Source organism: Sus scrofa, chromosome 1 (assembly GCF_000003025.6).
Source record: "Sus scrofa isolate TJ Tabasco breed Duroc chromosome 1, Sscrofa11.1, whole genome shotgun sequence".
Classification (NCBI taxonomy): Eukaryota; Metazoa; Chordata; class Mammalia; order Artiodactyla; family Suidae; genus Sus; species Sus scrofa.
This window is the reverse complement of record NC_010443.5, coordinates 236658437-236672482: the sequence shown is the minus strand read 5'-3', so window position 1 is coordinate 236672482 and position 14046 is coordinate 236658437. Positions and strand designations below refer to the sequence as shown.

The window sequence follows — 14046 nt, the reverse complement described above, 5'->3', positions numbered from 1 at the left end:
CGCCTGGCCCCCAGGCCTCTCCCCCTCCATGTCCCTCCCCAGCACACAGGATTTCCTTCCTCACTGAAGGCCTCAGAATGAGATTTCTGTCCTCCATGTGGAATTCCGCCCGTGTCCCAGGGCGTTTGGGAATGTGCCTCCAGGCTTTGGCAAGGAGTTTCTGTCATCTATCCATCCCGTTTTAGGGAAGAGGAAACTGAGACTCAGGAGCCAAGCACTCTCCCAAAGCCACCCAGCACCACCTGCTCCCTCCTAAACACCTGGCACCAGCCACATGCAGGCACCAGAGGGGCTGGAGACTCAAGGCCTGGATGAGAAACCCTGACCTTCTTACCATGGAAACTTTGTTTCTTTTGTTCATTTTTCATTTGGTGTTTCTTTTTTCTTTTTCTTTTTTTTTTTTTTTTTTTTTTTTTTTTTGTCTTTTTGCCTTTTTCTAGGGCTGCTCTGGCGGCACATGGAGGTTCCCAGGCTAGGGATCTGTAGCTTATGCCAGAGCCACAGCAACATGGGATCTTAGCCACATCTGCGACCTACACCACAGCTCACAGCAATGCCAGATCCTTAACCCACTGAGCGAGGCCAGGGATCGATCCCGAAACCTCACGGTTCCTAGTCGGATTCGTTAACCCCTGTGCCATGACGGGAACTCCTTACCAAGGAAACTTTGAATTCAGCACAGCCCACAGAGCGGGGCTTTCTGCATGTCCAGGGCACATTCTGCCTAGAGATGGGCTGGAAAGAGCCTGGGCAGCCTTGACCCTCCTCTCTCTGAGCCCCTGGACTGTCACACAGAAGCCCAGAGCCCCATGGGTACAGGGAGAGTCCGGTCTGGGCACGGCTGCCTACAAACCCTAACTCCTTTCTTGGAGCTCAGACCCACCTCTCACCTACTGTCCTGGAGCCCTGCAGAGCTGCTCCGTGTCCCCCAGGGCACAGCCGGCGCAGGCACTCACTTCCTGCCAGAGAGGAAGGTCCAGGCCAGAGCAGACACAGGCCTGGCGGCTCCCTCCCACTTGAGTTACAATAATAAAGGGCCTCTTGACAAAAGCTTCTTGGTGCTTTTTATTTTCTTGTATTAAGGCTGCACTGAATTGACCGTGCAGCCTTAGACTGCCTTCTGCAAATGAAAGGGTGGTGCCAGGGCCCCTTCCAGCTATTGCCCTGGACGGAGGCCCGGACATTCAGAGAGAGTAGGGTACACCTTCTGTGCATCTGCACACATAGCAGCTGGCACTCCTGGTGCCAGGTGGGAGTTGCAGTCACGAAGCGGTGTCCATCCTCGGAGACCACCTATCAGCCTATCAGCTCTCTGGCCTATCAGCCTCCGGTGTGAGCAGGGGCACCCCCGGTGGTGGTCCTAGGCTCTCTGCCTCCATCGTTGCCCACTGGGGTGTAGCATGCAAATGACACCCAAGCAGGACCTGGCTTTCACCATGGAGAGGTGCCCTTCTGCGCAGGAAAGCAGGAGTCCACTTGTCCTGGTGACGGTGAGGCAGGTGGCAGCTGCCATTCGCAGGCATCAGCGGCGGCCTCGGTGGGAGTGGGCATGGGCTTGGCGGTGGGCGTGGGAGTGGGCCTGGTGGTGGTGGTGGTGGTGGTGGTGGTGATGGTGGCGGTGGCCCGCCTGGGGCGCCTGGAATGCCCGGCCAGTGTGACGGAAATGATGCAAGCGTCCCAGGTGGCCTCGGCCTGCGGAGATCCAAGACTGGGCCCACCAGACTCGGTTTCTTCTTGCAGCAGGAGGGTTCTTCTCCACGTCACGCTCCTCCTGTCTGCGGTACAAACAGGTGGCCAGCAGCAGCAGCAGCAGCAGCACGGCCACAGCGGCGCCTGCGATCAAGCCCACGAGGGCCGTGCTCCCCAGGAGGCCCAGCATCTGGGAGCTGGCCAGTGGATAGGAGCCTGGTGGCTTCTCGCTGCTTCTTCCCCTTCAGCGGCTTCTGCTCCGTCCTCACAGTCCCTGGACTGTGTTTTCTCAGCTCCTGTGGGCTGGAGAGCAGCCAGGGAATGTGGGCGCAGCCTCTTTGGGCTGGAGCTGCTGGCCAAGGGGAGGCCAGGCAACTGTTAGCTCTGGGGAAGCCTGCAGCAAGGCTAGGTGGGGACAGAGGAGCTGAAAGGAGGGGCCATGGGGGGAGAGCCCTGGGGCTGGAGATAAGAAGTTTAGGGCCCCCAACTGTGCCGCCTGGCCGAGTGACTGGACCAGCCCCATACCCTCCCTGGGCCTCAGTTCCTGCTTCTCTCAGGGACAAAGGTTCCACACAGCAGTTAAGAACATGGGTTCTGGAACCACCTGCTCATTAGCCCTGTGACTGTGCACAGGTTTCCTAAGCTCACTGTGTCTCAGTTTCCTCATCTGTAAAATGGCTCAGAGGGGTATCCCTCCTCATAAGGTTTTCCGAGAATTCAAGGAGTCAAGATGTATAAAGCACTTAAACCAGTTCCTTTCTTTCTTTCTTTCTTTTTTTTTTTTTTTTTTTTTTTTTTGGTCTTATGTCTTTTTAGGGCCACTCTCATGGCATATGGAGATTTCCGGGCTAAGGGTTGAATTGGAGCTGTAGCCACCAGCCTATGCCACAGCCACAGCCACGCAGGATCCCAGCCACATCTGAGACCTACACTACAGCTCACGGCAACACCGTATCCTTAACCCACTGAGCGAGGCCAGGGATTGAACCCACATCCTCATGGATGCTAGTCGGATTCGTTAACAACTGAGCCATGATGCGAACTCCTTTTTCTCTTCTTCTTTTTTTTTTTTTTTTTTGTCTTTCTTAAACCAGTTGCTGACACACGTGTTTGCCACTGATACTATGACAGTGGACTTTAGATGACTTGGAAGACCCTGTCCGGCAGCCCACATAGGCCTCTGGGACAGAGTCTGTGTCAAGCAAACTGTCCCACTCCAGGAGCTCAGGTGGGCCCTGGTGACAGATTCTTATCAGCCAAGGAGGTGAAATAACTCTCTCTGGGTCCTGGGTCCTGCCAGGTCTGGGAGCCAAGAGAGTCTGGGTGTCAGCCCAGGGCTGCAGGAGGCAGCCAGGAGGCCGCTGAAGTCAGAAGGGCCAGGCCCCAGTCTCAGCCTCCAGGCTCACAGTCAACAAGCTAACTGGCCATAAATGGCAGGCTCCTTGCTCCATCCCATCCTCCCTGCCCAGCGGTCATAAGCTGCCCTTCCTGCCTGGGGGAGAATGTACAGAGTGGGCAGGACCTGAGCAGTAGACCTGAATCCTCTGTTCAGCTAGACAAGCTCTTCTGGTCCCACCCACGTGTTCAGGGATGGGCGCTCACTATCGCCCTGGGCAGCCTTTTCTGCTGTGGGCTTGTCGAGCTGTTCTCACGGCTCTTCCGAACATACTGCAGGGCCTCCCGGAGGCCCAGCTCTGCGTCTTGATCCTGGAGACCAGGGGTGCCTGAGGCATCCACGGGGAGCACCCAGCCCAGCCCTTCCTCTCGCTCTTCTCCCTGCTACCCAGAGGGATGTTTGCAGCAGCCTGTCTCTGTGTGACCTTGGACAAGCTCCCCCCCTGCAGCCTGTTCCTCCTCGAGGCAAGTGCCAGGGCAAGAGGGGACCTCTGGGGACCTTCCCTCTCTGACCTCAATCCAAGAAGCGCTCTCTCAGGGAGGCCTCAAACCCTGAGCGCAAACCTCCACTGGATGAAAAGGCCAAACATTCCCTTCAAACAAATTGGGCTCAGGGGGCAGTGAGTCTAATGAGCCCTGGGGCTTTCACCCCGGGGGGCCAGGCGTGGAGGAAGGAAGCCACTTGAACTTTTAATGATGCTCAAGTGAGAACTCCCTCCAGTGGCTTCCGGAGAGCCCCCGGGGAGCCCAACGGCCTCCCCTGAGGGCCTGTTAAGGAAGGAAGGCAAACAGAACTTTCTCCTCCTTCGGAGACCAGCCACGGGAGGGGGCAGGGCCCGGCCAGCTGCCTGCAGACTCCAGGCAACACAAAGGGCTTCTCGGAATCAGCCAGACCCAACCCTCACTGAGAGCTGGAGAAACTGAGTCCAGAGAAGGAAGGGGACTGGCCTAAGGTTCCCGGGCTTTGTGTGTTATCCTGATGGCACGATTCCTGGAGGGAGGGGAACTCCAGAGTGATAGTCTGAGATCAGCAGGGACTGTCCACAGAGATAACAGCAAAAGGATGTGACGATATGGGGGCGACGTGGGGGTGAGGGGGTAGGAGGAGCAAGGGCAGCGATTTGGGAGAACATGTATACACACACGTATTTTCCTAAGTGCACGGTCACTTCTCATCTGAAAAGATACAATCCAGAGGTGGCTGTCTGCTTCCCCTGGGCACTCAGCGGAAGGGGCTGACCACAGCCCTCCAGGACCTCCATTACAAGTGACCATGTCTCTCTAGAGGATGTGCGACTGTTTCCAGGTTCCCTGCCTGGAAAAGCTGTCCTGTGGTGGTGGTGGTGTGCTTCTCCCATAGGGTCGGGGCATCCACACACTCCACAAGCAGCCTTCCTGGCTGAGGGGTCAGCCTTTTAGAGTTCATATCATTTGCTTCACATACATACTTTCCAGGGTGCACAGACCTCTGCATATACTTGCATGCATGTTGATGTGCATTTGTAAACCAACAGGGCCCAGCAAGCAAACTCATGCACCAAGAAGTGTGTGTGTACACACTTCTGCACATATGCGCAAGTACAGAGAAGTTGCCTACAAGCTCACAAACTTGAGTATGTACTAGCTGCAAGTGGCTTTTTGTCCCTTGAAAGCAACCATTGTTTTCACTAATTGGTGGCACCACCTAGTGGTGACACTGTAAATAAATCTGTTTTGACCTGTCAAAAGTTGAGTTTCCTGACTTTTGCTTATAGACTGTAATTTAATTCATTCACTTAATTCCTCTCTGGTCCAAATTCTAGTCCAGAAACTCTAAAGAATTTCTACAAGATACAGTGCGGATTGAACCAGACCGATGGATTTATCAGCTAAGGAAGAGCATCCCTGGGAAGCAACGAAGGAGGCACTCCTTCAGAGTCATCTGTGATAGACAGCTGGACGAGGCATCAATGTGGGGTGGGCTCAGGCAGGAAAGAAGCTGAGTGACACTGGGAACTGCCAAGTGTCTGCTCACAGGCAGCTGGCCAAGACTCAGCCCATCTTTCTGTTTGCACAGAAAAGCAGGGACATTGGTCAGCAGGTTCCTAACCTGTGGACACATACCAGTTAGAGAGACATTCCTCCAGCTACTCTTGGGCTGCCTCTGTAAATACTGAAAAGAAGTTACCCAGCACAGCTTCAACATGAAGCACAGCATAGAGTCAACCTAGAAAACTAAACCATGAATAATCAGGCTTTTCTCTCTCTCTCTCTCTTTTTTTTTTTTTTTTTTTTTTTTTTTTTTTTTGTCTTTTTGCCATTTCTTGGACCACTCTCACGGCATATGGAGGTTCACAGGCTAGGGGTCTAATTGGAGATGTAGCCACTGGCCTACACCAGAGCCACAGCAACACGGGATCTGAGCCGTGTCTGTGACCTACACCACAGCTCACAGCAACACCGGATCCTTAACCCACTGAGCAAGGCCAGGGATCGAACCCGCAACCTCATGGTTCCTAGTCGGATTTGTTAACCACTGCACTGTGACGGGAACGCCAGGCTTTTTTATTTTCTATTTCATTTTCTCCACTGCCTAAAACCAATATGCTTGAAAACAATCTGCATAATCTTTTCTAGAACCACTTCAAATTCCAATCCCAAACAAACATAGGTCGAGGTAGGTCCCTCTGTAAAGTGAGCAAATAGAGAAAAATTACTAGATACTAGACATAGAAAAAAAAGGTATAAGGTATTGTATCCTTATTATCAGAGTTGTCAGAACCTTAAAAATGGAGACAGAGTAAAATGCCCAAATTTATATTCTAAATAATATTCAAAAGGTCAGTCCGTACATGAATTTGGGGAAACATGCAAAATAGGAAATTTACTTTCAGATTAAAAGCCACATCAAGAAAGACTGCTTTGGAGTTCCCGTCATGGCTCAGTGGTTAATGAACATGACTAGTATCCATGAGGATGTGGGTTTGATCCCTGGCCTCGCTCAGTGGGTTAAGGATCTGGCGTTGGCATGAGCTGTGGTGTAGGTTGCTGGCGTGGCTCAGATCTGGCGTTCCTGTGGCTGTGGTGTACGCCGGCAGCTATAGCTCCAACTCACCTCTAGCCTGGGAACCTTCATATGCCATGGGTGCGGCCCTAAATAGACAAAAAAAAAAAAAAAGACAGCGAGAGAGAGAGACAGAGAGAGAGAGAGAGAGAGAGAGAGAGAGAGAGAAAGACTGCTTTGAGAATCTTCCCCATACTCAGAAATAGAGTAAAAAAGAGAGAGATTAGAAATGCCCAGGAAATCAAATCCAGCTGACCTTTAAACAACATTGGTGTCAGGGAAGCTGACAAAAACACCTATAACTTTAGAGTTGGCCCTTCATATCTGGGGTTCTGCATTGATAAGTCAATCAATCTTACTACCCAAAGCAATCTATAGATTTAATGTGATCGATACCAAATTACTCATGACATTTTTCAAGAACTAGAACAAATAATCCAAAAATTTATATGGAACCATAAAAGACCCAGAATTGCCAAAGCAATCCTGAGGGGAAAAAATCATATCAGGAGACATAACTCTCCCAGACTTCAGGCAATATTACAAAGCTATAGTAATCAAGACAGTGTGGATCTGGTACAAAGAGAGACATACAGGTCAATGGAAGAGAAGAGAGGACCCAGAAATAAATCCAGACACCTATGGTCAATTAGTCTTTGACAAAGGAGGCAGGAATATGAAATGTAAAAAAGACAGTCTCTTCAGCACATGGTGCTGGCAAAACTGGACAGCTGCATGTAAATCAGTGAAATTACACACCCTCACACCCTGCACAAAAATAAACTCAAAATGGCTTAAAGACTTAAACATAAGACATGATACCATAAAAGTCCTAGAAAAGAACACAGGAAAAACATTCTCTGACATCAAGTATATAAATGTTTTCTTAGGTCAGTTTCCCAAGGCAATAGAAATAAAAACAAAAATAAACCAATGGGACCTAATCAAACTTAGAAGCTTTTGCACAGCAAAGGAAACCATTAAAAAAAAACAAAAAGACAACCTACGGAATGGGAGAAAATAGTTGCAAACTATGCAAACGATAAGGGCTTAGTCTCCAAAATGTACAAACAACTAATACAACTCATCATCAACAACAACAAAAACCAAACAACTCATACCACTCAACAACAACAACAACAAAAAAAACCCAATCAGAAAATGGGCAGAAGACCTAAATAGACATTTCTCCAAAGAAGACATATGGATGGCACATGAAAAGAAGCTCAACACCACTAATTATTAGAGAAATGCAAATCAAAACACCAGTCAGAATGGCTGTCATTAATAAGTCTACAAATAACAAATGCTGGAGAGGATGTGGAGAAAAGGGAACCCTCCTGCACTGTTGGCAAGAAGGTAAATTGGTACAACCACTATGGAAAACAGCATGGAGGTTTTTCAGAAAACTAAATATAGAACTACAATATGATCCAACAATCCCACTCCTAGGCATATATCTGGACAAAACAACAATTCAGAAAAATACGTGTACCCCTATGTTCATAGCAGCGCTATTCACAATAGCCAAGACATGGAAGCAACCTAAATGGCCCTCCACAGATAAATGGTTTAAGAAGATGTGATACATATATTTGGCGGAATACTACTCACCCATAAAAAAGAATGAAATAATGCCATTTGTAGCAACATGGATGCAACTAGATTCTCATACTAAGAGAAGTCAGAATGAGAAAGATAAACACATTATGATATTCCTTATATGTGGAATCTAAAATATGGCACAAATGAACTTATCTACAAAAGAGAAACAGACTTAAAAGACACGGAGAAAAGATTTGTGGTTGCCAAGGGGGAGAGGGGAAGGAGTGGGATGGACTAGGGCTTTGGGGTTAGTAGATGCTGACTACTACATTTAGAATGAATGGATGGGCAATGAGGTTCTACTGTATAGCACAGGGAACTGTATCCAGTCTCTTGGGATACACTAAGATGGAATATAAGAAAGGGAATGTGTATGTATAGTATATATACCCAGTTTTATATCCTGGGTGTATGTGTATATATATATGACTGTGTCACTTTGCTATACAGCAGAAATTGTCACAACATTGTAAATCAACTACACAATTTTTTTAAAATCTTTTAAAAATTTTTAAATAAAAATTTTTAAAAAATAAAGAAAATTTCCTACCTGAAGAATTGTCTTTAGATCAAAGGTTGCACTGAGTACTAGGCAAATTATTTTAAAAGGCCATATAGGCCAGATCATCTAGGCGAATTTGGGTGAAATTTTAATAGTAAAAGTGATATATGAAAAAAATATACAAAGGAAAGCAAAATGGTAGACCACTATGGAAACAGTTTGGCAGTTTCTTGCAAAACTGAACATACTCTATATACCACATGAGCCAGCAATCACACTCCTTGGTATTTACCCAAAGGTAAAACACAAGTCCAGACAAACACCTGAACGTGGATGTTTGTAGCAGCTTTATTCATAATTGCCAAAATTTGAAAGCAACCAAGACGTCCTTCAGTAGGTGAATGGATAAATAAACTAAGATACATCCAGACAGTGGAATATCATTCAGCACTAAAAAGAAATGAGCTATCAGGTCATGAAAAGACATGGTGGACTCTTAAAAGTGTATTACTAAGTGAAAGAAGACAATCTGAAAAAGCTACATAGTTTATGGTTCCAACTATACGACATTCTGGAAAGGCATGACTATGGAGACAAAAGGTTGCCAGGGGCTAGGAAGGAGGGAAGGACAAAGAGGTGGAGCACAGAAGATTTTGAGGGCAATGAAACTATTGTATAGGACACTATAATGGTAGATACATGTCATTATGCATTTGTCAAAACCCTTAGAATGGGAGTTCCCATCGTGGCGCAGTGGTTAACGAATCCGACTAGGAACCATGAGGTTGCGGGTTCGATCCCTGCCCTTGCTCAGTGGGTTAACGATCCGGCATTGCCATGAGCTGTGGTGTAGGTCGCAGACGCGGCTCGGATCCTGCGTTGCTGTGGCTCTAGCGTGGGCTGGCAGCTACAGCTCCAATTCAACCCCTATCCTGGGAACCTCCATATGCCGCGAGAGCGGCCCAAGAAATAGCAAAAAGACAAAACAAACAAACAAACAAACTAACAAAAAACCCTTAGAATGTACATTACCAACAGCAAACCCTAAAGTATGCTATTAACTTTGGGTGACTATGATGTGTCAATGTAGGTGCATCAGTTGTAACAGATGTAACAAATGGGGATGTTAATAGTGGAAAAATTATGTGGTGGCGGGAAGTGTATGGAAACTCTCTGCACCTTCTATTCAATTTTGCTGTAAACTTAAACTGCTCTAAAAAATAAAGTCCATTTTTAAAAAGAACAAAGAAAATCATCTTACAAACAGCAGGAGCTGTTTAAACTATTTCAAAGAATAGAGAAAGAAACACTTCTTTAATTTTTAAAATGTGTATAATTTACTTTATATAACTAGCTAACCCTGATACCCTTCACAACCATAGCACGAAAACATGACAAACATCAAAATTCTACAAAATAAGTAACATATTTATATCTCTAGCAGAATATTAAGAGTTTAACACTCCATAAACAAGTAAAGTTTATTCCAGCAATGTTTAGGGGTTTGATAGTTTTAGAAATCTATTGTTGTAATTACTGATATAAATAGATGAAAAAAGTAAAACCACAAAAAGACAAGTTACAGAATAGGAGAAAATAGTTCCAAACAATACAAGTGACAAGGGCTTAATGTCTAAAATATACAAACAACTTAAACAGCTCAACAGCAAAATAGCCAACAACCCAATGGAACAATGCACAAAAGAACTGAATAGACTTTTCTCCAAAGAAGATATACAGAAGGCCAACAAGCACATGAAAAAATGCTCAACATCAATGATTATTAGAGAAATGTAAATCAAAATTACCATGAGGTACCACCTCACACCAGTCAGAATGGCCATCATTAATAAGTCCACAAATAACACATGCTGGAGAGGATGTGGAGAAAAGGGAACCCTCCTGCACTGTTGGTGGGAATGTAAGCTAGTACAACCACTATGGAAAACAGTATGGAGGTAACTTAGAAAACTATACATAGAACTACCATATGACCCAGCAATCCCACCCTTGGGCATATATCCAGACAAAACTTCCTTGAAAAAGACACATTCACAGACCTGTATGTTCATTGCAGCACTACTCACAATAGCCAAGACATGGAAACAACCTAGATGTCCATCAACAGATTAATGGATTAAGAAGATGTGGTACATATACACAATGGAATACTGCTCATCCATAAAAAGGACAAAATAATGCCATTTTCAGCAATGTGGATGGAACTAGAGAGTCCCATACTAAGTCCCATACTAAGTGAAGTAAGTCAAAAAGAGAAGGACAAATACCCTATGATTTCAATTATATCTGGAATCTAATATACAGCACAAATGAACCTTTCCACAGAAAAGAAAATCGTGGGCTTGGAGAACAGACCTGTGGTTGCCAAGGGGGAGGGGGAGAGAGTGGGCTGGACTGGGAATTTGGGGTTAATAGATGCAAACTATTGCCTTTGGAATGGAAAAGCAATGAGACCCTGCTGCATAGCATTGGGAACTATTGTCGGAGTCCCGCTCCTGCTGGACAAGGGCCTCCTGAAGGATGAGCAGCGTGGGCGGAAGAATGGACACAGACCTGATGCTTCTGCAGGACTCCTTGTTTATTGATTGAATCAACCAAGCTTATATACAATTTTATTTTCCTTTGGCGTACGTCATGCATCATACATCTGGTGATACTTTTTAACTTTCCGCTCAGTCAAATGTTACCTTATGACCCGGAACATGACCAGGTACATTTGGGAACACAAACAATGCTCTTTTTTGTACTTTCCACTTGACTTTTTAGAATTAAAGGTACTCATGTTAACGATCTAACTTTGTGGGTTGCAAAAGCACGAACTTATTAACTTTATAATTAAAAATATGTTTATGTGCCTAAAACCTAAGGCCAAACTATATTCTATTAGTAAAGATTAATCATATATATCAAAGGTTATTTTGATTCTTATACAACTAGAAACCATAACATTGATACTCCTTAGGGTTGGGCCAATAGGCCTAGCAGAGCAACATACAATTGACTGAAAGTAGGTAATTTCCTGACTTGTATTCAATTCCATGGTGCAAACTGCACAAGTTTTTCTATAACTAAGGCCCAATATCTACGCTATTCATCAACTAGTCCCTAGCATAGAAAAGAACTACCTGCTGGATCATGGAGAGACCTGTGCCTCAAGCCTCTATTATGCTTCCAGGATTCTTTCACAGGTTAAACAATAACAGTCCAAACATGAAAGCATGCTATTAGGGTCTCTATAGAAAAAAGGGAGGAAACTCAGAAGTGGACGATAATCATAGAACTGGGGTATAGCAGGAATTTGTGGGTAAGCACTAGACCCTGACGTTTACCCCCCTGGGGTCTTTTTTCGGGGAACTTTATTTGACAGCAATTTCCCAGCTCTCGCAGTTTTTATTAACAGCATAAGCAGGCAGAGAAGAAGAAGCAGGACCATCGCTTTCCCAGACATGCTGTGCAGTCTGGGGTCCTTAGTCTCCTGGACTTTGTCAGCAGGCAGAGCTTCACGAACGGCTCCCAGCAAACTACATGTAGTCACTTATGATGGAGCATGATAATGTGAGAAAAAGAATGTATGTGTGACTGGGTCACCTTGCTGCACAGCAGAAAATTGACAGAACACTGTAAACCAGCTATCACAGAAAAAATAAACATCATTTTGAAAAAACAAAAAGGAAACCATATCATCATCTCAACAAGTGATGAAAATGCATTTGAGGAGTTCCTGCCGTGGCTCAGCAGAAATGAATGTGACTAGCATCCATGAGGACACAGGTTCAATCCCTGGCCTCCAGCTTGGGAACCTTCCTATGCTGTCAGTGTGGCCCTAAAAAGCAAAAAACAAAAACCAACAAAAAAAATGCATTTGAGAAAATTCACTACACATTCCCAATAAATATTGCAAATGAATAGGACAATAGAAGTGTACTATGAGAAGGATACTCTCTTAACACGATTAAAAATAAAAATTTCAAACCAGTAGCCAACATTATGATTAACAGTGAAAAAGCATAGGTGTTCCCATTAAAATCAGGAACAAGCAAGCAAGCTTTCTCTCACCACTTTTACTCAATTTAGTACAGTTAAATAAGAGTATAAAAAAGGTAGAAATAATGGATAAGGTAACTGCATACCTAGAATTTTTTTTTAAAATATGCTGTAAAACTATTCACACTAATAAGAGTTTCGTGAAAAAAAAAATTAAAGATATAACAGGCAGGGGTTCCCCTTGTGGTTGAGCAGGTTAAGAACCCAACATTGCCTCTATGAGAATGCGGGTTCAATTCCTGGCCATGTTTAAGTGGGTTAAGGGTTGGGCATTGCCATAAGCTGCAGCATAGGTCACAGATGCAGCTTGAATCTGGTGTTGCTGTGGCTATGGTGTAGGCTGGAAGCTGCAGCTCTGATTCAACCCCTGGCTCGGGAACTTCCATAGGCTTTAGGTGTGGCTGTAAAAAGAAAAAAAAAAAAAAGCAAAAAGCAGAGATTTTCCTACATAATAGTAAAGTCTAATTCAAAAGTATAAGAGAATAAATCTATCAGTGAAATTGGCAATAAAAAAATATGAACCGTCGGAGTTCCCATCGTGGCGCAGCAGAAATGAATCCGACTAGGAACCATGAGGTTTCAGGGTCCATCCCTGGCCTCGCTCAGTGGGTTAAGAATCCAGTGTTGCCGTGAGCTGTGGTGTAGGTTGAAGAAGAGGCTTAGATCTGACGTTGCTGTGGCTCTGGCATAGGCCAGCAGCTAGAGCTCCAATTGAACCCCTAGCCTGAGAACCTCCATATGCTGCAGGTACAGCCCTAAAAAGAAAAAAAAACAAACAAATAAATAAATAAATAATAAAATGTCTAGGAATAAACTGAACAAGGGTAGTAATAGGAGGGCGAAAAGATACCTGTTTGTGGTATCATCATGTTGAGGGCGATGATGGAAAACCCAAGTAACTGGAATGACACACGTCTGACCAGGAAGAGCCCTTAGTTCACACTAAGCTCGAGTGAGTACTAATCTTGTGATCAATATTTACTGGCATCTGTTGGATGTATTCTACATACGATAAAGGTAATTTTTCTTTTCTGTGTTTTTAGGGCTGCACTCGTGGCATATGAAGCTTCCCAGGCTAGGGGTTGAATCAGAACTGTAGCTGCCAGCCTACACAACAGTCACAGCAACGCCAGATCTGAGCCGCATCTGCGACCTACACCACAGCTCACGGCAACAACAGATCCTTAGCCTCCTGATCGAGGCCAGGGATTGAACCTGCATCCTCATGGATGATAATCAGATTCACTTCCACAGAGCCACAACGGGAACTCCCTTTGATAAAGGTAATTTCTGAAAAGTATTAATGTACTGTTTTATTTTGCCCTTCTAAAAACATGAGCTTTTTCCTATTTGGTCCAGAGCATCCATTTGGACAGAGAATTGAATTACTATGGAATGAATACAAAGAGAAGGAATTGGCATGCCATCTTGGACATTTAAACTAAGCCTTTGGCTGTTTTCCTGGACGGATCTTCTAAATTCTTTTTTTCTCCCCCTTTCAACATTCTAAATCAGGAACCAAGCTGAGGACCCAGCCCTTGGAGGTCCCCTCTAATGCAGGAAGCCACGCTACTCCATGTGTGACAGCCAAGTAGCAGAGGTTTGAGGCTCTAAGGAAAAGGAAGGCCATGCTACTCAGGCCTACGTGATGTTGGAAAGGAGAAAGGAGAGAGAAGAAAGAGGAACAAAGTAGGAAATAAATGATGCAGCCTCTGGGGAACTCCCAAAATAAACCAATAGACAGCAG

At 45.3% G+C, this 14046-nt stretch overlaps 1 protein-coding gene across 1 annotated transcript; it reads right to left on the bottom strand.

The window, feature by feature from the left end:
- Positions 1048–2065, bottom strand: HRCT1 (histidine rich carboxyl terminus 1). The gene has a single exon (XM_021065921.1). It carries the CDS (start codon positions 1877–1879, stop codon positions 1523–1525), a length of 357 nt encoding a protein of 118 aa, XP_020921580.1. The 5' UTR covers positions 1880–2065; the 3' UTR covers positions 1048–1522.